Raw genomic sequence first — 26,153 nt, 5'->3', positions numbered from 1 at the left:
GGAAGGCTTATAGAAGACAACTGGTGACCAAAAACATTTCTTTTAGCAAGCACCAACTAGGCCAACAAGCAGTTCTGTTGCGAGATAACTGGGGAAAATAAAAAAAAATAAGCGCAATAATTTTATTCATAAAAGCGATTTTGCGACTATTTTTACGCAGACTCAAACACATGCTGCTCGTACACAAGCGTACACAGAATATCCATAAGCCCCGAATGTCAGACACCTACGTATGTCTTTTTTTTTTGTTCCTGTCGCGGAAGTGGATAAAGGCCACTAGTGCTGCACATGCGCGGAAGCTACTGCGACGTAAAAGCAGAACGTCATTTATCGAAGCACGAACGCACGCGTTCTTTTGTTGAGCTCATGAGAAAGCAAAACGAGCCAAGTTTCGTCTTGGTGCTTCCGATGACAACGAGGCTGACTGATGACAACATTGTTGCATACTTTTCCGTGGGGGTCGGGTGACCTGTCACCGAGTCTCTCGCAAAGTCATCCGAGGCGCCTTCGCCGAACGCGACACGCCGGTCTCGAATCTCGCCACATGTGTTTATAGAGAGAGAGCTCCCCCGGCCACAGAGGCGCTCCCGGCGCACCCAGCGCGAGCAGCTCGCAACATGTGGCTTGTTTAGAAACCGAGCTTCGTCCCGGCGACGACGCAATCTCGTAAGACCGGTTTCCGCGCCGCGTCCCTTTGAGTATAACAGTGCCCCGAGTGGCAGCAGCCACAGCAGCAGGCGGTGGCTGGACGAGTGGCGGGCGCACGCAGCCGCCTCGTCTCCTCCAACTGTTGCATCTTGCCGGAGACTCGAGGAAGGCCGCTCCGAAGCGCCGGATGAAGCTGTCACCGAAGGCACGTTCCACTCGGCTGTTTTATACGGGATTCCCGGCGACAAAAGCGAGCCGACTCGGCCGCGCACGCCGCCAGAGGCACCTGTGCGCTGTCCGCAGGAGCGGGCCTGTTATCGCCGGCGGCCGTGGCGGACGGATTGTGTAGCGCCTGCTGCCGCTGCAGCACAGAGCGTCGCGCGCGGCGAACCGCGCGTCGACCAAGATGTCCTTGCGGTGGCGTAGCCTGGCCTCGCGCTCGCGCCTGGGCTCCGGGCCGGGCGACGGGCCATGGGAGCCCGACGAGTGCGTCAAGCTGCTCGCGAGCGCGGACCTGCCGCGGCTCACCATCATCAAGCGCGAGCTGGGCCGCGCCGACTCGTCGTGGATGAAGCGCTTCTTGGAGCTGGACGGCCTGGACTCCCTGTTCGGCGCGCTGGACGCGTTCAGCGGCCACAACGAGGCGTCCTTCCAGGACGCCGTGCTACAGCTGCACTGCGTCGAGTGCTTGCGCGCCCTGATGAACGCGCGGACGGGACTGGATCACATTGTGAAGCAGCCGCGTTACACGCGCAAGTTGGCCGAAGGTGAGTTTCTCCACCGTGCTGCGTCCTGCTCCTCGACCGCGCGCTCGCGCAAGCCTGCGGCACGAAGCGACGGAGTGCACCCTTTAGTTTCTTTTTTTTTTAGAGTGCGGAGCCACGATTCATGTTCAATGCAACCGTCGGTGCTCGATGACTTGCGAAACAAAACTAGGGAACCGACGCTATACGGTCCCGAAACGGTGTAGATTTCCCTTCTCCGTTATCATTTTAGCATGCAGTCGACGGATGCGACAGCTGCCTCGCTTTCTTGGTGCAGACTGCCCGTCCTTCGCTCTCGAGCGTTTGCCTCCCGGCAGCTGCGGCGTTGCTTACAGGGCGCTCATTACGGCTCATCAGAGACGGCGGAAGCAGCGGAACGCCCTCGCACGCGGCCAGAGCGGGGCCCCAGGCGGGCATGTCAAGTTTCTTTTGCCTACATTGCGACAGCCAAACTCGCTAGATAAGTGGATGTAACGTCGCGAAACGACGTCTCGTGTCACAATTAGACGCCAGCTCGCCGAGCGGAGAACGGGCGTGCGCGACCGGCGCCCGACCTCCTCATCAGCTGATAGCGGGCGCGTCGCGCGCTGGCCCTCAGTGACAGCTCGGCCGCGCGCACTTCTCCATCGCGGCCGCGCGGGGAGCCGAGCGATTTACGGCGACGCGCAGCTGCGCTCTCTCCTCTCCGAAACGCCCCGGGGGCTGCGGCCAGCTGCCACAGCTGGCGGTCCACGCAGTCCGGCCCGGAGACCTTTATTTCGCGCGCGCATTCGAGCAGGCGCAAGGTAGCGCGTGATGCTGTCGCCGCTGTATGGCGAGCTCGGTTACGCGCGGCGTCGCCTCGCGATATGCGCTGCTTTGAGACGAGCCGCGCGGCGGTTCGCCCGACGAGAGCGAAGTTTCGCGGCGTCGGAATGGCGAAACCGGGACGTGTAATTGGGCGTTTTTGTATCCACTTAACAGAGCGGCTCCTTTCAGTGCGAGGGTCATCGTTGGGGTCTTTCTATGAATGCGTTACGACGTGCCAACGGCACTTCGTTTATCCGTCTCGTTGGCTCAAATCCGGGCTTTTCGCGGTAGAATGCGAGGTCGCGGGAGCGAATCGCATGGCGGCGACCGGACACGTCGAGATGAGAGTTGCATGCAAAGGCCAAAACTGCGACTTTCCTTGCCGCAATTAATCGGCAGATCCTCAATGTCCACGTCGTTCATATATGGCGACAACGAAGCCTTGATTTCATATAATTTCCCTGTTATTTCATGCGATGGATGTTGGAGGTGTAGTCTCTAGGTTAGATTCCGGCAATTAATGAAATGTTTCCTTATTTCTCCTGAGCGCTGGAGAGATGGGCTGGAGAAAGCGGTATTTGGGCGTGGCCGCTGGGACGACAAGCAACGTTTTTGCGCAGGATCAACAGCAACACAAGCACGCCAGCCACGTTTTATTTAATCTAATACGATCTGTCACTGTCAGGTTACGATTACCTTGCTCACATATGCACCGCGAATGCACTCTAATAAAGCCGTGGCTGGCTGCACCGTCCAGTGGTTCGTTCTGCAGCCTCCATAGCTGCTTAAGAGGAAGCTTTAGCTCGGGCTCAGCTCCGATTCATCCTATTGAAGTACACGCAAAAAGGCAAAAAATCTTCTACTAGAGAATCGCTAGAGCGATTTAAATAAATTTGATGTTTCAGAGTATAAGTTATAAGTCAAATTATAGCCACTGTAGCAAGCTGGATTTTAACTTGGGACCTCAACATTTTTTACGGAGATTATGGAAATTCAAGGATTGATCTAAAAAAAAAGCAGAAGCATGAAGTTCACAAAGGTAACTGTGCGATAAAGACAGATGTCGCAGTTTGGTAAACTGCATCAGTTAGAGCATCTCAAGCTGACAGATTTAATGTATGCTTTTAGAGCCCTAGTGAAATGAAGAAATGGGTATAATGTTTACGAGCGTCTGTGTGTGTGTGTGTGTGTGTGTGTGTGTGTGTGTGTGTGTGTGTGTGTGTGTGTGTGTGTGTGTGTGTGTGTGTGTGTGTGTGTGTGTGTGTGTGTGTGTGTGTGTGTGTGTGTGTGTGTGTGTGTGTGTGTGTGTGTGTGTGTGTGTGTGTGTGTGTGTGTGTGTGTGTGTGTGTGTGTGTGTGTGTGTGTGTGTGTGTGTGTGTGTGTGTGTGTGTGTGTGTGTGTGTGTGTGTGTGTGTGTGTGTGTGTGTGTGTGTGTGTGTGTGTGTGTGTGTGTGTGTGTGTGTGTGTGTGTGTGTGTGTGTGTGTGTGTGTGTGTGTGTGTGTGTGTGTGTGTGTGTGTGTGTGTGTGTGTGTGTGTGTGTGTGTGTGTGTGTGTGTGTGTGTGTGTGTGTGTGTGTGTGTGTGTGTGTGTGTGTGTGTGTGTGTGTGTGTGTGTGTGTGTGTGTGTGTGTGTGTGTGTGTGTGTGTGTGTGTGTGTGTGTGTGTGTGTGTGTGTGTGTGTGTGTGTGTGTGTGTGTGTGTGTGTGTGTGTGTGTGTGTGTGTGTGTGTGTGTGTGTGTGTGTGTGTGTGTGTGTGTGTGTGTGTGTGTGTGTGTGTGTGTGTGTGTGTGTGTGTGTGTGTGTGTGTGTGTGTGTGTGTGTGTGTGTGTGTGTGTGTGTGTGTGTGTGTGTGTGTGTGTGTGTGTGTGTGTGTGTGTGTGTGTGTGTGTGTGTGTGTGTGTGTGTGTGTGTGTGTGTGTGTGTGTGTGTCGTTCTGAATTGCCGGGAGGTGTGACAACTCCTTCTAAGCCTAGTTGGTATTTGCTGTAAGATACATTTGACGCAAACAAGACACGCACAACAAAGGAACGCGGTACTCGTAGGGACTGCGAAACGTCATTTTTGCTTTTTTTGACATGGTTAGCGACTGAATTTTATTCTGTCAAACGTGTTTCCCGACCACACGAATTTCCATCGAACGCTAGACTACAAAAAAAAAACCCACATACATGACGGCACTGACCTCTTTGCGTGTCTCTGCAGAAAACATGTCTCACAGTGAACTGGATAATTGAGTTCTTGAAGTATTTCAATTTTCAGGATGATCACTGAAAAAAAATATTGTTTAAATTGACAATTTCCCTACAGTTGCTACACTTTCATTTTTCCTTTTCAATACAACAGACCTCATAAAAAGCTGCACAGTGGCCACCGAGAAAAACGATTCCTCCTTCCTCAAGTATTTAGATAGGGGCTCCCGTGCTAAAAACCAACATTAACTAGACTAGTTGGTGTTAGCTAAAGCTTCCTCCTAACTAGCCTCGCAATCCTTCTGTGCTACTAACCAAAGTGAAAAAGGACACAAACTTTTTCATTGTTAATGTAGAAACGATATCGGCGTCCTTTGTGCACTCTGCCGTTAAAGCTCATCACGTCCAACTTGTACGAACGTTCACGCGTCTTCTGCACAAATATGTGAAAGATTAGACGTTTGTATAGGCTACGCAATTTGTTCTGCAGGCTGTTTCAGCACCACATCATTTTGTTCATAACGCGTACTCCCAAAGTTTGTCTGTTTCCATATTGCGGTGTCGCCATTCCATCGACACTTGCGCCTTCGAAGGGGGGTTCGTGATGAGACATATTTAATATCCTTCATTTTCGTGTAAAACCAGAGAATACCAGATTTTCGCACCCTGAACGAAATTTAGTAAAATCTGGATAAACCCGATTGCTTCCCGAATTTTGCCCTTTTGTAAAGGATAATAATAAATGGAGTTGTTAGAAAACTAGTGAATGCAGCACACTTTTTATGAGAAGATGGTCATCGTGTCATATTATTATTCGTGAAAAGGGAGAGAAGGATAAATGAATGGCAGGGAGCTCGTGAACCACGACTGAGACCGTTTGGGGCGCTATTAGTGTGAGTTGGGTAAACGCCTCATTCTAGGCGTATACCCAACTCTCTCTCTCTCTCTCTCTCTCTCTCTCTCTCTCTCTATATATATATATATATATATATATATATATATATATATATATATATATATAATTCAAGTCGGAGAAACGAAGGGGCATACTTACGAAAATTGCATGTTTAATGATTTAACGTTTCGTTCGGCCGTGCCACAGCCGCAACATTAAATGATTAAACATGCAATTTGCGTAAGTGTGCCCCTTCGTTTCCTCAACAATATATATATATATATATATATATATATATATATATATATATATATATATATATATATATATATATATGTGGAAGAATATATTCAGTGCGCGCCGGCGTGAACGAATACTTGTTGCTTTTTTTCGATAGCCGCGCTTAGATGAATACGACAATGGCGCATTACATCGTCATTCCCGCACGTCGCCTCATGTAAACAACGGTATGTACTAGAAAGCAGATTAACGCATCGCTGAGTTGCTGCTCGTTGCGAACGGTATAGCTGTGACGTTGAGACGATGTTTACCTAGATAGCTTGCGCTCAAGTAAATGTGACCGATTTGTATAGTTGGCATTCTATTCATTCCTTTGCAAGTGAGTGCATTGGGACCCAGTAAAACAGGACGACAACCGACAATGACGGCACGCCCGACCGGTGTAATATGGACACAGAAATGCTCCCAATGCATATATCTGCGTTAACAAGCGCTTGTTATATAAAGAAAAGCATCACATCTCTTTCGAATCATGACCTTGTGCACTACTCTTTGTATGTTTTTTTTTTACTGTAATAAAGAAGTGCAGAAAAAAATGGAAATAACAGATCGCTAAACTCGTGCCTATTTGTTGTTATTGTTAATGTGGTTTCTTTAAAATGTGACAACAATGCCTGACAACAAGCATATGTTCAGATGAGTTTTTCACATAACTTGTGCGCAGGCCTCCTTGCCATCACATGTTCGTGTGATCGATTTCTCTTGTTCATATCGAACATTTGTGTCCAAGAGAAGACGACCGTTTGTGTTAGTTGCTTTTCAACCGTAACCAGGAAAATTTCGAGCTTTGGATTGCCGGGCAGTAAAATCCCAACTTCGCTCCAGTTTCCATCTTTAAAAATAGCACCAGAGTATTAACCATACATAGGATACATAAAGATACATAAAAACCTAAAAACCATAAATATACATAAAACCCCAAAACGAAGGACCCTAGACATATTCTAACAAAGTTTCTTTAGCGATGGCAGCCACAATGCACGTTATAACGATGCAGGCATGATGGTTCTCGGCTCAGTTAGTTGGCTCGTACTTTTCGGGAAATCAGCAGACCCTGACTTCTACAACACGGAAAAAAGACGGTACATTTCTGAGCTACCAGCTGAATCTTTAACCCTTTGAGGGTCGATTTTTTTCGCCATATGCAACCACCCAGGGTCGATTTTTTTCATTGCACATTTAAATTCTCCAGAGGGACCTATTTCGAAAAAAAATTACCGTAATTTTTCTAGGGTGACCGTAAAGTGAGAAAAAATGTTTTCCATTGGCATATATGTACTGTTTATTCATGAAAAACAACAAAAACTAGCAAATAAAGTTATAAGAATTAAAAAAAAAATTGGCGCATTGTTATATACAATGTCCACACGAGAAAAATACTCAAGAAGAATGCTCACACGAAAATTTATCGCAAGTCTTAAATGTTCGTCTTGCACTAAAATTTCTTCACCGTGTGGTAGTCCTTGAAGCATGGCTCCACACAGAGTGGTTTGTTGCACTCAACGCACATGTACCTTGTGTCCTTACGGTATTTTTGCTGCCGAGTGGTGTTGGCGCATACGTGGCACCTCCTCTGGGTACTGCTTCCCTGAGCAGCCGTGGGAGAAAACTTCTGAATAAAGTGCCAAAAAAGGAAACGCATGCACGGTGGCATCCTTCGTATGCGGACCCCTGTGAGTAACAAACGAGCGAGTAACAGGCGGTCACCCTTTGAGTAATAAGAACGAGATAGCCATCAGTTTTGCGAGCGAAAGAAGCCGAAACCGCATGCGGAACAAAACCAAAACTAACCGCTGCGCGCCTGCGAGGGCGCCAATGCGCAAGTGGTAGCAGACGCTCGGGAGCAAAAAAAGAACTATAGAACGAAAACCAAAATACAGAGACGCGAGAAAAAAATTCCATGTATTCCCACATAGTGGCAGCACATGCCAGGCAAGAAAAAGTTAGGAAATTAGCGCCCGTTTTAAACGTACAGACGGTGCCGTAAATATACGGCTTCGACCATTTTCGGACCTGTTCGCGGCGCCGTACATTTACGGCTTCGACCCTCAAAGGGTTAACGACGTTCAAAGGTTATATATCAGGACTTTCGACGAAAACGCATGCACAAGATGCTAATACATGTGTCTACGTTCGCTATTATCCAATCTTGCTGCCAAGATATTGGCATTCCTTTGTCTGGGGGGTGATGGACGGAGCGCTGACAGATATGTGACCGTTTCCACCCTCTCTTGTCACTTAATCGCGGTTCTCATGTTTGACGCGGGCACGGCTGTCTTTAGCGTCCCTCTTTTACACAACGACCCTGCTGAGCATTCCCCGCTGTAATCGTCCAAGAGGGCCCCGGCATCGTATACCAGTGCCGTCCTGAAGCCATAACGCGCCGTATACTAGCCGCTAAAGCAAGGATGCTTCTTTTACACATCTCCGAGACGAGGATTTTACTGTTAGCTGGCGACAGATAGGGGCATGTTTACGGCTTCCACCACGGTTGCTCGGAGACCGTGGCGTTGTGACGCTAAGACCGAGGTCACGGTTTAAACTGCCATATGTGGACGAAGTGCAAGAGGGCCAGCGCGTTAATATAGGTTTTTTGTGTTAACGAGAGAGATAAAAACATTTATGAAAAAAGCGACTCATATGAGGTTTGGGGTGGTGTGCATAGGTTAAATATATTGCCCAATGTTTCAGCAGGCAAACTGTCGTCAGTGGCCTCTCAGAGGAGTTTCTCTTAGAGAGATCCAATCGCAATGGTCATTAATAACCCATTGGTCAAACTTTATGCTCCCGCTGCAGTGTTTTAAGGCGAAAGACTTTCTAGGCTCATGGCGAAAGATTTTATAGGCTCATGGTGAAGTTTGTGTCAGCAGACCTGGCCACCGGAGTGTGCGCCGAAGCGTCATCATGCCATGTAAAGACAGATTAAGTAATGAAAAATAATTGATAGTGACAGTTAGTGAATGATAATATTATAATAGATTGACAGAGGTTAATAATGGCTAGTAATGACGAATAATGATTACTAAGGACTCCGAAACGACCAATATGTCCAACGACGGCTTGTAATGACCACAATTGATAAGAAACGGTTAGAAATGTCTAGTAATGAGTATTACTGACTAATAATGACTGAAATGACTTGTAATGACGAACGTACGTACGTTATTGATAGAACGGTAAGTCTGCGTTCCCAGCACTGACGACAGCGTTTGGTCTGATAATGCTCATCTTCGTTTTCCGTGGTGAAGTTGATTGACATCTTTGCATGCAAGCCATTTGCCATACATAGCGGATGTCAGCAGACATACCACATGTAATCCGGGCATTTACTTGTTATGCTCTCTTATGTAGCGTAAAAGGCGTAAGCGGAGGACTCCATAGGTTAGTTTTGTACAGTGCAGTGAGCCACGACGTTCGTGAAGAGTCCTTATTCTGCGACACGTACTTGTTCGCCTTCACTTCAGTTTCGTGTCCTCGTTTTCTGGCTATTGCACGGTCTAATGAATTACATGGGCAAATGGAAAAATAAAATAAAAAAAGCGGGATGTGCAAATGGCCACAAGCGCGTGCGAGAGAGACCACTCGAAAGAGAAAATTCACGCATAGCGCCGAGTTAGACACAAAGCACTGGCAGCAACGACATACGTATATATCGCCTTGAATAGGGGCACATGTACAGCTCATTGTTTACGCTATAGTGCCCTTGAAAACAAGTTGTATTGCAGTAACTCCAACTCCCGCTGTTTGCGCGTGCGCTCAAAAAGGCTTTAAAGGCAGCAGCAGCAGCAGCAGCAGCAGCTGCGTCACTTGAACGAGGCGCGGATGCTTTGGACCCGTCTCTGGCATCCGGAAATCCTTCAGTGGTACGCAATCCCGAGGAGAACGCCCCACCAATTTCCTCTCGCACGGGTCTGCGCGGACACACATTTATACGCGACGCGACCGTAATTCCACCACGACGTCGAGTTGCATCCGCTTGCTCACAGCGCAGCCCACGCGCGTACCACCGCTTACCTGTTTCTATACGAAAGCGGGGGAAATCGTGACCGTGGTGAATGTTAGGGCAGCGCTGAACCCATCTCTGCTGGCAGCTGAGAACAACGTTTCGCCACGGGTAAGACGATTTGATCGGTGCGCGCGTTGGTTACTGGAAGGTAACGGAAACTAAGGTTCTAAGGAAACGTAGGTGTATGAGGAGGTACGCGATGACGTATGCCTTCCTTTCACGAACTATAGGGTCTGTACTTGGACTATAGTTCTTGTATTGCGACATCGAAAAAGCGCCAAGGGGAAGTAACTATGATGAAATAAGCGACAAATACAAGCGTTTGTGTTTGTGTCTGACGTTCTGTGCTTTAAGGAAAGCCAGTTTCTTGCGAGTCCATTCAGACCCCCGAGTGCCCTGTAAAGAAACAATAGTGTTTCTTTACAGCGATATGTATGTTATGTTTGTAGCGGTATGTTCAGGTGGTAAGCAGGCGACAGCGCCTAATACGCGAGAAAAAAAAAATGCCTCTGATTCCCGGACGGCGCCAATTATTGCGCGTTATAAACCTTCAGCTTCGGTTAGTATCTTAGCCGACGTGCGTACATATCTCTCTCCGTGACCAAAGTAGGGCACGCCTACCATTCTTCGTTTGCTTTTGTTCGTTGTTTCGCGAGGACAAAGTCTTCAGTGCAAAAGCCCGTTGACAAGGCACTCAACAATGCCCCGAAACCAAGTGCGTACAATAGACAACTCGTCTTGCTGGACAAGCAATGAGTGTGCACGTCGTCCCGTATCCGTCCCTTTCCTTTGCTCATCCGTTGCCATGCATGTACTGCGGAATCAATGAGCAGCCAAGAGAAAGTGGCAGCGCATTTCCGCTGCGTTAAAGTATGTGAAGCGATGAAATACCCGCTTGTTGATCGGAAAGCAAAACTGTGTTGCTCGCTGTTGTCCCCAAATGGCTGTGAGGAAATGGGAAAGTTGACAACTAAACAGGCTTATTGGCTATCATAAAGTTGTAACTAACACTAGTCGCAGCTCAAAAAAAAAGATACCCAGAAAAATAAATGAACGAATAAGCAAGCATTTACACAATGCTTTAGAAAAATGGAGACGAAATCACCGTTCATTCTCATCACCATTAAATTTATACCGCCCAGTAGATTGTATACTTCGGGCCTAGGGGCACAGCGGGGAAGTGAACGAGGCAGATAGTTATTATTAGAGTTCAGAACTAGAAAGGAAGCAGCAGCAATCGCCTTTGCAGCATTAAGGCGTAACACTGCAACACAGGCACGCACACGCTCACGCACGCAGGCCCACATTAAGTGTTTCCTACCAGTATTTGACTCAAAAAAACAAATATTCCGCAGAAGTGAAACTCAGCGGCGCCGAGGTACGCCGTTTAGTCCTATGACCAGCAGCAGCACGAATCACTCGACGTGACCGAACGGGCTAGATAAGATTTCTAGGCTCCTTGGAGATAGCTTGACATGTATAGCACAAAATCAGTTCTCTGTCCCCTTGCGGAGGCCTATAGTGAGAACGTGTGTGTTCTGCACGCCACACTGACACCGGATCGCGCATTCCCACACACTCGAGTATGTGGACACTTGTTGCACAATTGGACTAACCCTTGCCGATAGAGAATCGCGCCATCCTTTGGAAAACTTCCATAAACGCATAGTTGACGAAGGACACGATATCATATATCAATGGTTGCCTAGTCACTGTGGCATACACGGCAATGATCGAGCAGACGCAGCTGCCCGATCTGCCCATGACGGCGTCAGGTGCGTTGCCATTCCTCTTTCGAGAGCTGACGCAGCGAAAAAACTTGCCGTACTGGCAAACGACCTGACATTAGCTCAGTGGAATTCATCCGATTTCACAAGTGCACGACTTCATACCCTGGACCCTACTTTACAACTCCGTATTCCGCCCGAGCTTCCACGACGCGACTGTACCCTTCTAGTTCGTCTATGGCTTGGAGTAGCATTTTCAAATGCGTACTCCTTTCTTATCGGAATGTCCGACAACCCACTTTGTGACTTCTGCGGGTGCAATGAAACAATCGCGCACCTTCTTTGTGAGTGCTCTCGTTTCAACCCGCAAAGAGCAGTCCTCTCAGCCACCCTAGACAAACTGGACAAGCGCCCACTGTCAGAAAACAAGATCCCTGGACACTGGCCTACGCGAACATCAGCGCGATCGGCTATGAAGGCGCTGCTGCGGTATTTAAAAGACACTGGACTTTCTGACAGATTGTGACTTCACTGTGTGACTCAGGATTGTACGGTGCACTGCATCATAGTAGGAACGCCTTTGCGGGCTGCGTGACAGTGCCCACAGAAACAGTTTGTGTGTACGTGCGTGTGTGTGTAGTTTCTTTTTTTTTAAATCCTTCTCCCTCTCACCTATCGCTTCCCCTTTCCCCTCCCCCAGTACAGGGTAGCCAACCGGAGATAATCTCTGGTTAACCTCCCTGTCTTTCCTTTGCCTCTCTCTCTCTCTCTCTCTCTCTCTCTCTCTCTCTTGGAAAACTTCCATTAAGTACCGAGAAAAAAATACCCATGTTGTATTTTCATGCTCTAAGTGAGAAGGCGTGAACGAATGAAATGCCCTAACGGAAAGTGGAACATTCTCAATTTCTCACCAATGCTCGCAGATTGCCATTGCGTACTGTCCGATTTGATTTAGGTTAGGTTAGCCAGGGCGTTATTCGCAACCGTGCCACCGCCGTGGTTAAAGAGTGACGCTGGTTAATCCTTCCAGGGGCATAGGGCCAGATTATGTGCTGTCGCCGTCAGACTTGACCCGAACAATGAAGACACTTCTACAGCTTAGCAAACTCGGGCTGTAAGTAGCAAACATTGAATCCTATGGAGGGAAGAGGCGTTAAGCTATAGCACATTCAATCAGGCACCCTAACCAGAACTATTCAGCTTCTTCCGCAGATGTAGATAGATAAACTTTATTAATGTAATAATAAGAAAAACCGCTAATGGTCGGGGCCTCTAGTCCAGGGATACGCTGACTCTTGCCATCTTCTCGGCTCTCTTTACCAGCTTGAGCTGGACGTCGAGGGCCGAGCTGGACAGCAGTGCCTCCCGTTGCTGTCTCGTGGTGTTCGTGTCTGGGTGTTCTATGTTGTGTAGTGTGCACTCCCACGTAATGTGGTATAGGGTTGGTGTAGCCCCACACCACGGGCACTCGTCCCTGTAGGCTGTGGGGTGTATCCGTTGTAATATGTGTAGGTTCGCGTAAGTGCCTGTCTGGAGCCTGCGCCAGGCAGCGGCATCCTCTTTAGATTTCGATGGAGGGAGGCTTTCTTGGGTGTTTGTGTCAGTGTGTGTTATTGCTATTATACCAAGAAGGGTTATGTAGGATGGTGACTGTACAATATGTGTGTGTGTGTGTGCGTGTGTGTGTGCGTGTGTGTGTGCGTGTGCGTGTGTGTGTGTGTGTCCGCACGCACGCGCCACTGACGGACATAGAATGGGAACCCTGGGCATTCGCCTCCCACCTCACCCAAAACGCTAATCACAGGTATATTATGGCTGCACGTACGGGGCTTGGTTCCCTCCTTATGAATAATTCGTATCACCGACGCGTCGATACCGCCGATTCACGACGTTACGTTTTACCCGTCTCTGATGTCTCCCCTTGGCTTATGCGAGGCACTTTCAGCGCATTACTTGTGTCCACGTTCATCTCCCTATTCGCTCTGTTTCCTCTTTTCATACTTTTACGTGTGTGTGTGTCCTACAGACAAGACGGAGGTACAGCCGCCACCATGCCCGTATTTCTGTGGCACATGGCACGTGTTGTGCGTAAGTTGTGGGTTCGGCTCCCACCGGTGGCACGCTGTCTTTTCTTCCGCTTTCGTTTCCGTTGTTTTCTTAAGAACATGAAACCTATCGCGAATTCAACCCTAATCTATACTGAATTCTACATCATATTCTACAAAAGTATCTGCACCTAAGCGTTACTAGGTTTTCCTCAACTTTTCCATGTACAGTAGGGAACAAAAGTTTTTTTCTTTCGTTCTGGGCTCTGAGCTACGTCGCTCAGAATGTTACTAGTGCGTTATGTCAGGCCGCTAGCCTAGGGCAATACTCTCTTGGATATGTACTGCCATGTTATATTACTTGCAGACCGCCCATCCACCGTGTACTCAAATTGCGTATCCCAAGAATGTGTCACAAGGAAACGGTATGCGTAACAAGTATGTCAAAGCACAAGTGTGCGCTGATGAGATAAGTTTTAATGATAGGTGGAGAGGTTAGCCGAACGACAGCGTTGGCACGCTACTACATGTTTAATATATAACAAGAGGTCAAAGGAAGACGGAAAATAAACAAATAATAAAAGCACACTCATCGCTCTCGTACAGAAACTAGAAAAAATAAAGCAGAGCCGTGAACACCATGAAATGAACGAAGTGTGAAGCGTAGTTTGTGGCAGCGTAGACAATCAGAATATTGTCCATATCTGACCCTTTGGCTACACCACCGAGACGGATAAAATTGTGTTGATGTAGGGTGCATTAAAGCTCCACTTTCCACTTTGTTGATCTACATATCGTGTTCGCAGGTGGTTTTCCTCCTAATGACTCGTCAAACACAATGCTGCTTAGCTTCCATTATCTGATGAGATACGGCAACAGTTATGACAGGACTCTCTGGCAAGAAAATTTTAAAACATTGAATGAATGAATGAATGAATGAATGAATGAATGAATTTAAGGTCTCGAAGCAACACAAGGGGTACGAGAAACGCAGTAGCGTGGTGCCCCAGGTTAATTTTGACTTGCCAAGAGTCCTTAAACGTAAGCCTAAAGTTCCATGCCCGACCGTTTTAGCATCCTTTCCTTTCTGTATGCAGTCGTCGCGACTGAGCACCGAACCCGTGACTTCGGGCTCAGCAACATATCGTCACAGCCACTAAGTCACAGGAGAAGGTGCTGTTAAGTGAACATATAGGAAACGAAACAGCGGTTCATCGTGGGTGCTGCGCATGAAGAAATGGTCCCGAAATCGAACCCAGCTGGCCATAATTTCTTGTGATCTTTGTTCTTGCTTTCTCGTTTCTTGTGTTTCAAGTTTTGTCGCGTCCGAGAAATGAAAACCCCGAAACGAGCGCGTAAAAGTGCGCTTCCCCTCTTCTCCCCGTTCCAGCTTTGGCCAGCCCGAACCGCGTGGTGCGCAAGCAGGTGCTCGAGCTCCTGTCGGCCGTGTGCGTGTACGCGCCGGGAGGCCAAGTTCTGGCGCTGGACGCGCTCGACCACCTGCGCGCCTCCACGGGCAGGCAGCACCGGTTCAGCGTGCTCGTCGACGAGCTGTCGCACCCCGAGGTGCTGCCGTACGCCGCCACGGTGCTCGCCTTCATCAACTGCGTGCTCATCAGCACCGACGAGTTCCGCGAGCGTCTGCGCCTGCGCAACCAGCTTCTCGGTGAGTACGCGCTCTCGACAGGCAAAGGGTTATCTCCGACTGACCACTCTCTTCGACACTGCGATCTCACTCTGACGTAACGCGCACCAGTGTAGCCGCAACCGTTGTAGCTCACTCTGAACAGGTTTCGTCAAGGGTAAGCAAATATAGTATTCTACGGTATATGCGAAAAGAACGTCGTGTTGTTGCGCCTGCAGAGAACCGGTTACGAGATGGCCGGGCAAGCACAGTGGCCACGTGCTTGTTCAGTGTATTGCACTGGTGCAACGTTTCTCACTCGCTACGACTCCTCATTACGGGGTCGAGCGACTGCGTCGAGCTCATCAGAGTACCAAGGAGAGAAAGAGGGAGAGATAGATTATGGTAAAAAAGCTAAGAGGTCAGCATGAGTCGAAGTTCTGACCTGCTTCTCAACATTAGGGAAGGGAGACGGGAATGAAAAGAGAGAGGGGTGTTGATGAGGCTGAAGATGACGGCGAGTGAAGAACAGCGAAGACTCTTCAAATTCACAAATTTAGGCTGCTCTCATGCAATAATTTGATTAGCGATGTTACAACATCACGCCGAGAAGAATCCGGCCAAGGTCCCAGCAGGACTTCTTCGGAAGAAGGTTCACTGATATACTTGAACAAATGTTGTACCAGTGATTGTCTTTGCGCAGCATTTGGCGGGAAAATGCACAAGACGTGTTCAATTGTCTCGAGTACCTCGCAGTCCGGACTGTCTGCACGATCAATGAAGTGTAGGTGTCGCCTAGTTTATGCCACACCTAGCCATAATCTGCGCAGCAAGCTTGCATAACTTCTTTTGATCTTGGGCGGCAATTTCATTCGTATCTATGAGTCTAGTCCGGGAAGGCGTCGATGACGGTGAGTCGGCAGCAGCCAGTGTATTCTAGTGGTTTCGTACCATAGTGTGTACACTAGCGTATTAGTGTCCTGTCGAGAAAACGAGATGGACACTTGCGCGTCATCACTGTGGGCCAGATAGTTTTCGCAGCGATAGACTGACAAAACCACTGTTTCAGTGAGGCGTCCCGCGACACTAAAACCGTACAATGCAACATCACCTGTAACGTATTGGTTTTCAAAGCGTCCTAAGAGACATCACTAGCGCAGTTGTTCCCGCCGACGCAGCCTATAGAAGTTTTACTTGAACTTGGCTTGCCTCTAGCTTCCGCATACAAGCGACTCTGCTTTCTATAGCACTATAATAAACGGAGTACAGCCATCTTTGTTTACTGTCGACGTACTCAGAAGTACGTTGCTGAAAAACCCCAGTCTGAAGTGCTAGCGAAGGAAAAAACAAACAAACGAGATAATCGCTTTTTATAGGCGCCATGTTTTGGTGCCACGTCGGCGCAATTTCTTTCCGATTCTTTTTGATCACGACGTTACCTGCTTATCTTGTATAAAATCACTGCAGCCTATGGGTCACTTTCCGCTATTCTATACCCTGTTACTGAAAGACACGCACTGCTCGGTATATAGCGTCGCATATCCACGCAAGCTGTCGTACTATAGCGTCAGCGCATGCCGCGCGGAATTGTCTGTCACATGTTGGTGATACGAAAGTACATACTGGTCGTAGCGCGTCCCTTTCGAAATTCGTGTTTGCCTGTGCGTCTGTGTATTGCCTTCCCAATCCAGTTTTTGCGGCGCCACTTCGTATTTTTTTTTCTTTCTTTTATGACATGGCGTCAAATGCCGGCCAAAGCCGCGCGTGCCGTGGCTCTGCGAACACTGACGCACATCGAGTGGCCCTGTTTACAAGCTGTGCTCGAGATAGCGCACTTCTGGAATGCTCGTGAAGCCGCTCGCTTGAGTCATGGCGGCGCCCGCTTCTGTCACAGCCGATGAACTGGACGCGCCATATGTCTTTCTATCCGAGCCGCGGCGGCACGTCTAATAGCAAAAGAACGAAGAAAGAAGCTAAAGGAAGGGAAAAACGTATAGCGCTCATCCCAGGGACCATGCGCATCCACGACCAAGCGCATACGTTTAAGCATTCTGTGTTACGTACACCGCCTGTAGCAGCCAGGTGCTGTGGCGTAAAGACTTTTCGAAAACGCGATGCGATTGTTTCGTTTATAGGAAGGCTATATACGACTGTCGGGTGAAAAGCGTTGCGGAAACGTGATGAGACTGTCGTAGCCAGCCTATGGGCCCCCCTCTCTCGCGCTCAGGGCTGGGCTTCCTGGAGCTGGTGGAACCACTGCGTCGTTCCGGCGACGACGAGTTGTTCATCCAGTGTCACGTGTTCGAGACGACCCGCGAGGCGGACGACGAGCACGCGCTAAGCCTAGGACTCACGGCCTCGGGAAACCACTACGAGGCCTTCGCTGCCGTCATGAACAAGGTGAGATGATGCTCTTTCTGAGAGGTCTTTAGTGGGAGTGCGACAAGTTTGTATGTTGCTCAGGTGCGTGTTAAATCATGATGACAATTTGGCCGAATTAGTTATTTACTTTGGACGATCGATACAACCGATCACATAGATGAAAGGGATGCAGGGTGAAGCGAGAAAGGAGAGAAGGGTAAGAGGGGCGCATTGCGCTGTGTTTTTCTTTCTTTTTCTATCTGTGTTCAGTTGCCTTTTTTTGATGGTTTGTAAGAAGGAGCGCTGAGTTGCGGGCACGTGACCATGTTCCTGCATATTTTTGTATTTTTTTGAGTGAGAGAATGTTTTGCTTCTACAGGCGAGGCTAACCTTGTAACTTCCATATGCCTGATGTGGCTAGTTGATTGACCGAGTCGCTTATAAGAGTTATAGTAAAAACAAATCTGCGTCTCCCAGAAACTGAAACAAAAAGTGTCTCGGTGCTTTAATGGGCACAGTAAGTTGTTTGAATGGCCTGTGATTTCATTCTGTGCCATGTTTGATTTCGCACACTGCCATGTTTGATTTCGTAGTGCGCAAAGGCAAGAAGACGACTAGTGAAAAATCCACAAGACGGACGCTGTCTATCAACTGAAAGTTTACACCCCTTCCCTCCTCCCCCCCTAAAAAAGGAACGTGCTATTATTAATTTGGCCGCAAGTCAAGAAAAGACCTTAAGGTAACATGAACAACAACTGCACAAACAAAATACTATGAACCATCAATGAACACCATTTCTCGTCGTGACAGCATTATCGAAGCAAGACTGTAAATTCCAGTTGACGGACACCTCTCGCTTCTTGTGTTCTTCCTTACGGTACACTAGAGTGGCCGCTTTCGAGCGCTCTAGAGCGCTCTGTTTACATTCGATTGGTCGAAAGCGAACGTTTGGAACATGTTCACCTGGTTCATTCAGATCGCCGTGCTACAGCTCAGAGCGCTCTGATGCGCTCTCCCCTTTGAGCTGGGAGCGCCACCTAAATCCTACAGAAACTCGATCACGTGGCTACTCCGATTCCTCTGGGAGGAGCCGAACGTTCGGCTGATGCGGGATTTCTCTGGCTTCAACCTCGAGAGGGCGTCGCGTCGCTGTGAACCGAGTTAGAGCACGGTAGGAACAAGTCTAATGCACCGTTAGTCATCGAAGTGCGTTTGCGCGTCGCTGACATTGCGTCACTTCCTACGTGCCCACGTCATCACCTTTCTGTGAGTTTTGTCTCTTTGGTACATCTATTACAGCCCCAGATCTCTACGAGCCAGCGGGTTGCAAAGCTGCTGCGGGCATATTGAACTTGGACCCGCTTCCGACACCGCGAAAGCATCCGCCTAAAAGCAGGCAGACAAGGCGTACACGGATGTCCTCAAAGCAACGAGTGCGTCACTATCATAAGGTCAGCTTCGAAAATTGAGAGCATGATATCAAGGAAAGAGAGAATGACAAACAAAATACGTATCATTCCTGTGCAAAGCCAATCCCAGCACCTGTCGCTCGTGGACAAGCGGAGCAGCTGGATGTCTGACGCTGCGTGTGTTTTGCGACAACTCGAAAACAAGCCTCTGTCAAGTCGTTCAGTGCCGCAGCCGAAGTATTCTCATGCATCAATCGCACGTCAATGAGGTACCCGCACGCCCAGGGAGAAGCGCGACGGAAGGTTACGTCGCTAGGACAACGTCGAGGACTGCAACAGCACGGATTGACTGGGAACGAAATAGCAGGTTGGGGAGCTATCAATAGGGATAGAACTTAACGAGACTTCGTAAACGGCCTCGAGTTTGCGTGCTAGTGCGTCGCACTTATGTGTTTGTATTTGCGTGCGAGTTCTGTCATATTTTCTTTCCCTGTTTGTTCTGTTCCTCATCATAAATTAAGCCTGGAGTAACATTCCAAACTTGTACCTGGGCTAACTTCTTTAGTTATTGAACTGCCTCTCTCAAGCCTATAAGAGCGAGCCGTAAGCGACGCGTGGGGTTTCGGGCGTGTGTGGAAAGCGAAGTAAAAACGCGAGGAGGGCGAAAAGCCGACGCAGGGGAGAAGTGGGCCGTGCTGTCATGTGACTGTTTCGTAGCATGTGCATCCTGCAATAGCACGTGTGTGTAACACGAGAAAACAGTTTCTTCCGAGCATGTGCGCTATGACGTAATCCATTGGGCATACATCCTCAATCCTTCAGACCCATGTGGTTTGGAAGGTCGGCGGTTACACACATGTCGTGTCCGCTGACGCCCACTGGAGGAAGTGTTCTTCCAACATAATTACAGTCTGCAACTGGTTACCTGGCATGGGCCGAACGATGCCGGTACAGAAAATCAGCTAGCATTACCATACGTGCATAACCATTAGGCCCACGCCACTCATGTGGAACTCCTCTAGCACCAAATGACAAAGCTTCTGTATAGTGATTTGTTTTGTTAGTAAGCTTGTCGAGAAAAGGGGCTGTATATTAACGAAGGATGAATGGACATGACTCGCACACCTTCGATCATTTCGTACAACAGTAGCGTAGTTACGTGGGACTCAATTTCGGTTCGAAAAGTAACGTTATCTTGTGTGTAGTTGTGCTATTCAAAACGACAGCGGGAAGTTTATTGCGTCAAAATTTAGTCACCATAAAAAGGTTCAAGACATACTGGCGCTGAGCGAACATATTGAACGATTGTCTCGTCCGTTGTTCGCGATTCTTAGAAGGGTGCCTCACCTGATTTAAGCACTGCAAACAGATAAGCGCCTTGCGTCGATCAAGCGGTGAAGGTTACACCTATTTACGCCAAAAAGGCAACTGGAAATTCATATGAACGCTCGGCGCCCGTAACTCTAGGCAAAGCATTTCCCTAATTTCCCCAAGCTAGTATAAAGATCGTCCACCCATACACCTTAAAACATTTACGCCATTTGAGGCTTATTTTGCTACCTGAACAATAATCGTAATCTAGGTTGAGTGCGTTTTTTTTTACACTCTGGGTTCCTAATTTTCATGTCAAGAACGCTGTGTCACGCTGATACGCGTGTGCCATTCGCAACCTGAAAGTTCCGCTTGCACCGCGTTATAGGAAGAAAAGGCACGCAAGATAATGAGACAGAGACGAAAAGAAAGACGGGAAGCTTAGACAGAGATGAAAAGAAAGGCGAGAAATCTAACCCCCTGCCGAAAGAAAAAAATGCGGCGAAGTTCATTTTACGATGGCTGTCAACGTTAATTCGGTTAGTACTGAACCAAAACACGACGTATGTGACCTGTTTCCGGCTTCCGCATTCGCTTCCGCCGCATGTAGCCACCGAAAGCATAGCCTTTGAAGTCTGCATTTTTATCCTGAGGGCGTCATCACTGACGTGTGTATTTAGACACCACGCGTTGCCACTTCCGAAACACGTCATGTATGAGCCGTGTGCTGCAGCCGGGCTCCTCTATCGCGCTTCCCTCTGGACACGCTGCGCCATCTAGCGCCGCCGCCGCGAAGTTCGCGTGATGTCGCCCCCTTTTGCGTGGCCTCCGAGATTTCACCGGGGGATATCCGGTGCGCATGAGCCATGTAACGCAACCAGGCTCCTCTCTCGCGCTTCTCTCTGAACACGCTCCACCATCGAGGGCTGCTCCTGCGAAGTCAGCGTGTGGTCTCCGAAATGCGTGGCGCACCGGTGTGAGCAAGCGCCGATAATTATTCCCTCGCGGCCAGCGCGCATTCAAGGCGCAGCGCTAAAGCATCGGGCTGTTGTGCTCGAGAAACACGTGCGAGATGGCTTCGATTCCGCCCGGATAAATTTTTAAGCATTTGTTGCGCTCCTACAGAAGGCTTGAAAAAGGCTAAATACACTCATCCTACACTGCAAAGTGGGTCAAGGCCAACAACAATGCTAATCGCGCCAAAATTCGCAAAGCCGTAAGCAGAGCGTGGGGATGTGGTTGTGTATGGAGAACGAAGTAAAACCCTAACAGGGCTGAGTCTGCAGTGAGGGGTGGGGGATGGTGCCGTAGAACAATAAGGAACTAGAGGGAGAGAAACAGCGCATGTATACACCATCTCTGCCGTTCACAACGCAGGGTAACAGGTCGCACTTGTCAGCGCTAAAGTCGTTTGTACAGGTTTGTTGTCCATAAGAGTCGCAACAATGAATTAGTAGCTCATTGCTTCTATAGCTGCGTCACGCGAGCGTCATTGGCCCAGAAAGCCGTTCGAGCGCTTTTTCGCTACCTGAGGGCAACAGACTTGAGTTCCCGACTATAGACATCCTACACTTAAGTTCTCTCTCTTCCTCTTTCACTCCCCATTCCCCTCCGCACGTGTAGGGTAGCAAACTGGACTCAGTCTGTTTAACCTCCCTGCCTTTCCGTCTTCCCTTCTCTCTCTCTCTCTCCCACGCGAGCGTCACCTACAGTGTACAATATATAGCCAGCAGAAGTGCAAACAACCTGCGGACTCGGATTAAGTCGTGGAGGTCGCAGAACTTCGTCTGGAAATGCGCCTCGTTGCAAGAAAACAAATGAGACGAAATAATTAAGGAGAATACCGTGACGTAAACCTTGCGTGGGCCCTCAGTTACGATTTTTTAGAAGGGAGGATAGAAATTATAGCTTCTGGGCATTGGTCGAGGCAATGGGAGAAAACCTCTGCATCGGGAAGGGTATAGCTAGGCTCCTCCAATAGGGCCTCGCAACATTTCATTTGCTTCTATATTGACTACTACTGGACCTTTCATGATATTTGCTTATGCAGTAGAACGCTTACTGAACAGCGCTTCCCACTTTTGGTGCAGACCCGCGGTGGTTGCTTATATAGTCTCGGTGGTGTTGGGCTGCTAAGCACGAGGTTCGTGGTATCGAATAGCAACCGCGGCGGCCGCATTTGGATGAGGGCGAAATGCGAAAACAGCCGTGTACTTAAACAACCGTGTATGTGCACGTTAAAGAATCCCAAGTGGTCCAAATTTCCGGAGTCCCCCAATACGGCACGCCTCATAAACAGATTGTGGCTTTGGCATGTAAAACCAGTATTTAAAGAAAAAAAAAACTTTTGGTGCAAGTTTCTTTGCAGAACATGAATAACTCAACACGCGCGTGCTCAGCTTTCGCGTGCTGACAGTGTGTCAATGTATAAAGGATAGCATGCGCTGCGAAGTCTTTGGAGAAGGGCAAAGTAAATTTGGCTTTTTCTGGCATAACAGCTGTTGCATCTATGTAGGGCCGATCTTTGGCGGAACATTTAATTATATTTTTTTGCCCCGTTTGCAAATTGAAGTGGCCATGACACACGGTGCCAGGTTGAGAACGAAACGATACGAAAAACGACAGAGATGGGGACGATCTGATTGACGTGCAGCGGTAAAGGGGGTCGTAAACAGCGAATTGTCACAAGAGCAGTTTAGCTCGACAAGAGAGAAGCGCCCGAAAAGTAGTCTGCTCTATGTTGGTCCGATGTGAATTAGACGCGCCATTCGATGCTCGAAAGAAGAGAGAGAAAACTGTGCACGATGTTCGCACACGTCGTTTGTCCGCTACGCGCAATGGAATGCATCCTATACGCGATATCGTCATTCCCTACAGATTAAAAATGCTTTGGCTGTTTTATCGCTCAACTGGCGCCTCACTCCTATTTTTCTCCCTGCTGTCTGGCTGCTAGTATAGAGGCTAAATTATGTGCAATGTCGCCGGAAAGTTGTTTTTATGAACATGGTGCCCTGAAAAAGACGGCTCTGATCTTTCAGTTCACTGGAACACTCGTCGCTGCTCACGCCTTTGATTTAAGCTTAGTTTTACAGTTTAGGTTTAAGCTTAGAGTTTAAATCATGTCGACCATACAAGAATATGCTGGATAGCAGAGCAAATATTCCCGTCTAGAGTCGAGGTACCTAATGATAGCAAAGTTCGAAAAGTTCAACGTAATCCAAGAAGGCAGGGCGGTGTTTCTGAAGTTGCTCTTTTGCGTCATCAGCGTAGTTTTAAACTTTCGTAATGATTTCGCTGGTTGTTTAGCGAAAGATCGAGAGAATGCGTTTGAAAGAATTCAGTAATAGAATGCGTCTAAATTTTTTGTCTGATATATGTTTGCAGCATTGCTTTGTCATGTTGCAAAGTGGTGGTAAAACAGCTCAATTTCTATTGTCAATATACAGGGTGTCTTTTTTAGACAACACCGGTGTTTTGTATTAAAGCCTATGACCGTGAGACACCTGTCGTATACGAGCTGTTAACCTAGTTAACAAAGATTTGTTACTTCACTCTCTTATTAGTGGCTTGGGGCAGTTGTTTATATGGCGAATTGTGAAGGCAGCCACAGTTTGATGTACCCACACTTTTAATGATATCAAAATCTCTCTTAAGAGGAAGCTTTAGCTCGGGTGCCCCTATCTAAATACATGTAAAAGGAAAATTCGTTTTTCTCAGCAACCACTGCACCAAATTTGACGAGGTTTGTTGCATTTAAAATAAAAAAACTTAAGATGTAGTGGCTATTGCTTTCGAATTTTAAATTTAGGTTGTGAATTTTTTTTAAAAAAATTGGCGAAAATATAAAATTTTGAAGGAACAAAACTATCAAGTTTACAACTTTGTAACTCAGCAAAAAATGATAATACAATTCTGTGTAATGAATCTAATAGTACATTTAAAGCGAACAAAATTGATATGTTACACACGAATCTCAAAAAATTTAATGACATGGAAATACAGCTTTTGCAGAACCCTTATAAACAACGTAAAAAATTCACGTGAGATGTAAAATGACATATCAAATTTGTCCGCTTTCAATGATCTAATGGATACCGTTCACAGAACCACGATATCTGTTCTTGATGCAGAGCTGTGAATTTTTAAACTTCGTGCTTCTGTTCTTTTCAAACTTCCGAATTTTTGAAAGGTGTTGTAACAAAATTCAGGCCCTAAATCGAAATTCTGCTTCCAACAGTCACTAGAATTTAACTTTCTCTCTCAAATGCAACAAATTTCATTAAAATCGGTCCAGGGGTTATCTCAGAAAAACGTTTTTGCGTTTTACATGCATTTTAATAGGCCGCATCGGAGTTGGGCCCGAGCTAATGCTTTCTCTTAATTCGAGATATTTATCACTGACTTGTCGACAGTAAATCCGGGACATGTCGAAACCGAGCGCGGCGGGAGCGCAGAAAAGTCGGCCCTGCTATCTTATCAGACCGAAACGCCTTGTGACGACAACCACAAGGAAGTTTGAAACCGAACGTCTCACGCAGTCGCGGTAGCTACTGATACGGCACGCTTTGCCTGGCAAGCATGTGCCGCTGCTTGTCGGGCCGCCGATTTTCCGCGACATGCTATCGTTCAGACTTCGCCCCACACTTCTCTACGGGGCGTTACCGTGTGACGCTCAGCGGTATTGCCTCGTTTTGGCCTCCAACCAACCTCAAAAAAATGTGTATGGTATATGTGACGCCCTATTAGTTTTCCATATAAACAACTGCCCTCAAGTTAATAATAATAAAAAAAAAACAATCAACACATTTTTGTTAATTACTGAAGCAAGGTTTGGGTACGGGCTAGTTGGTATTCCATGGTATCAATCGTCACTTACAGCGCATACATAGACGAGCGACAAAAAAAAGGACGACGAAGGCAAGCGCTGACTTCCAACTGATTTTTATTTTCAGAAACAAACGTATATATATTGCGACATCAAGACAAAAGCGCCCCCTGCAAAGCATCAGCCCGACATGAGTATGCATTCAAAATTCATGACCTAAGATGAACGAGAGCGCATGTGCGACCTGTTAATTAGTCTTTTTAGGGTAACATAAGCAGGGGCGAAACATTTTCACCTCGCCGTAGGGCTCGTATGTGAAGACGACACTACAGGTGTCTTACGGTCATAGTTATTTAATAAAAAATCTGCATTGTCAAAAAGAAAAGCGCTATTCGTTTATACCAGTAATACATTGATTCATTGACAGAAACTGCTCTTAGCTGCTCCATTATTAACCTAGGTTAGGAGGAATCTGGCAACATATGTAGCAAACGTTTACCATTTTACTTAGTACGATGAATCTTTATTTTACCCGAATGTAAAATGTTGCTTTGCATTTGGTGAACGCGTGAATGCGTTTCAGCAAGGACAGGCCTGCAATCAACGACGTGCGAGTAATTAATTGCGTGTGCCATGTGGCTTTGACCGCGCATGAAAACTGCTCAATTGCTTCTGCAGCGGAGGTCAGGAGGAGAGGCTCTTTAATGAAAATTTGAGGTACCTGCCTGACTGAACGCCAAGCCTGCTATATCGCGTGAACGCGATAAGTGCAATGATATACATGGGAAATACGCGACACTAAAGACACACATAACGCAATATACAGAATTTAAGTATCTCGTCGAGACCAGTGTGTCGCAGAAAATGTGGAGGTGCCTTCGTAGCGTTGGACGCACAAGAGCCACTGTAGTCCGCGTCGAAGCACGTGCTGTGGCTCAAGGCGGGAACCCCGAGGTACATTCAGTGCGGCGATTGGGACGGACGTTTCAAGTGCAAGGAAGCTGCAGTTGCTGATTATAGTATGCTGTGTCCTCTCGTACATTGTGCGCAAAATACAGTGGCAATCCTACCAGCCTGGAGCACGAGGTTCGCCAGGTATTAAATGCGCTACAACTATGGCGCCAAGAATGAGAACGTCAGTATAACTGCACCAATTTCTGGTTTAATTGCGGTGCCATGGCAGCGCTACAGAAACGAATACAGAAGGCGAGGAAATCGGGACGGGCACTGACTCTCAACTTATATTATCAGAACGAAGCG

At 47.8% G+C, this 26,153-nt stretch overlaps 1 protein-coding gene across 4 annotated transcripts in view; it reads left to right on the top strand.

Annotated features, from left to right (window-relative positions):
* Positions 1 to 447: 447 nt before the first annotated feature.
* The window catches only part of LOC135909688 (inverted formin-2-like), a 71,519-nt gene continuing 45,813 nt past the window's right edge, over positions 448 to 26,153 (top strand). For 2 of the 4 annotated variants that reach the window (XM_065441720.1, XM_070535333.1), the window contains exons 1-3: positions 448 to 1,415; positions 14,754 to 15,029; positions 17,215 to 17,387. In XM_065441720.1, coding sequence (XP_065297792.1) covers positions 1,055 to 1,415; positions 14,754 to 15,029; positions 17,215 to 17,387 — 810 coding nt within the window. In that variant the 5' untranslated portion in view covers positions 448 to 1,054. The remainder of the gene's footprint in view (positions 1,416 to 14,753; positions 15,030 to 17,214; positions 17,388 to 26,153) is intronic. The other 2 variants (XM_065441719.1, XM_065441721.1) reach the window with 2 other exon arrangements.

Source organism: Dermacentor albipictus, chromosome 3 (assembly GCF_038994185.2).
Source record: "Dermacentor albipictus isolate Rhodes 1998 colony chromosome 3, USDA_Dalb.pri_finalv2, whole genome shotgun sequence".
In the NCBI taxonomy this organism is placed as follows: domain Eukaryota; kingdom Metazoa; phylum Arthropoda; class Arachnida; order Ixodida; family Ixodidae; genus Dermacentor; species Dermacentor albipictus.
The sequence above is the reverse complement of the archived record's forward strand: the minus strand, read 5'-3'. Positions and strand labels throughout refer to the sequence as shown.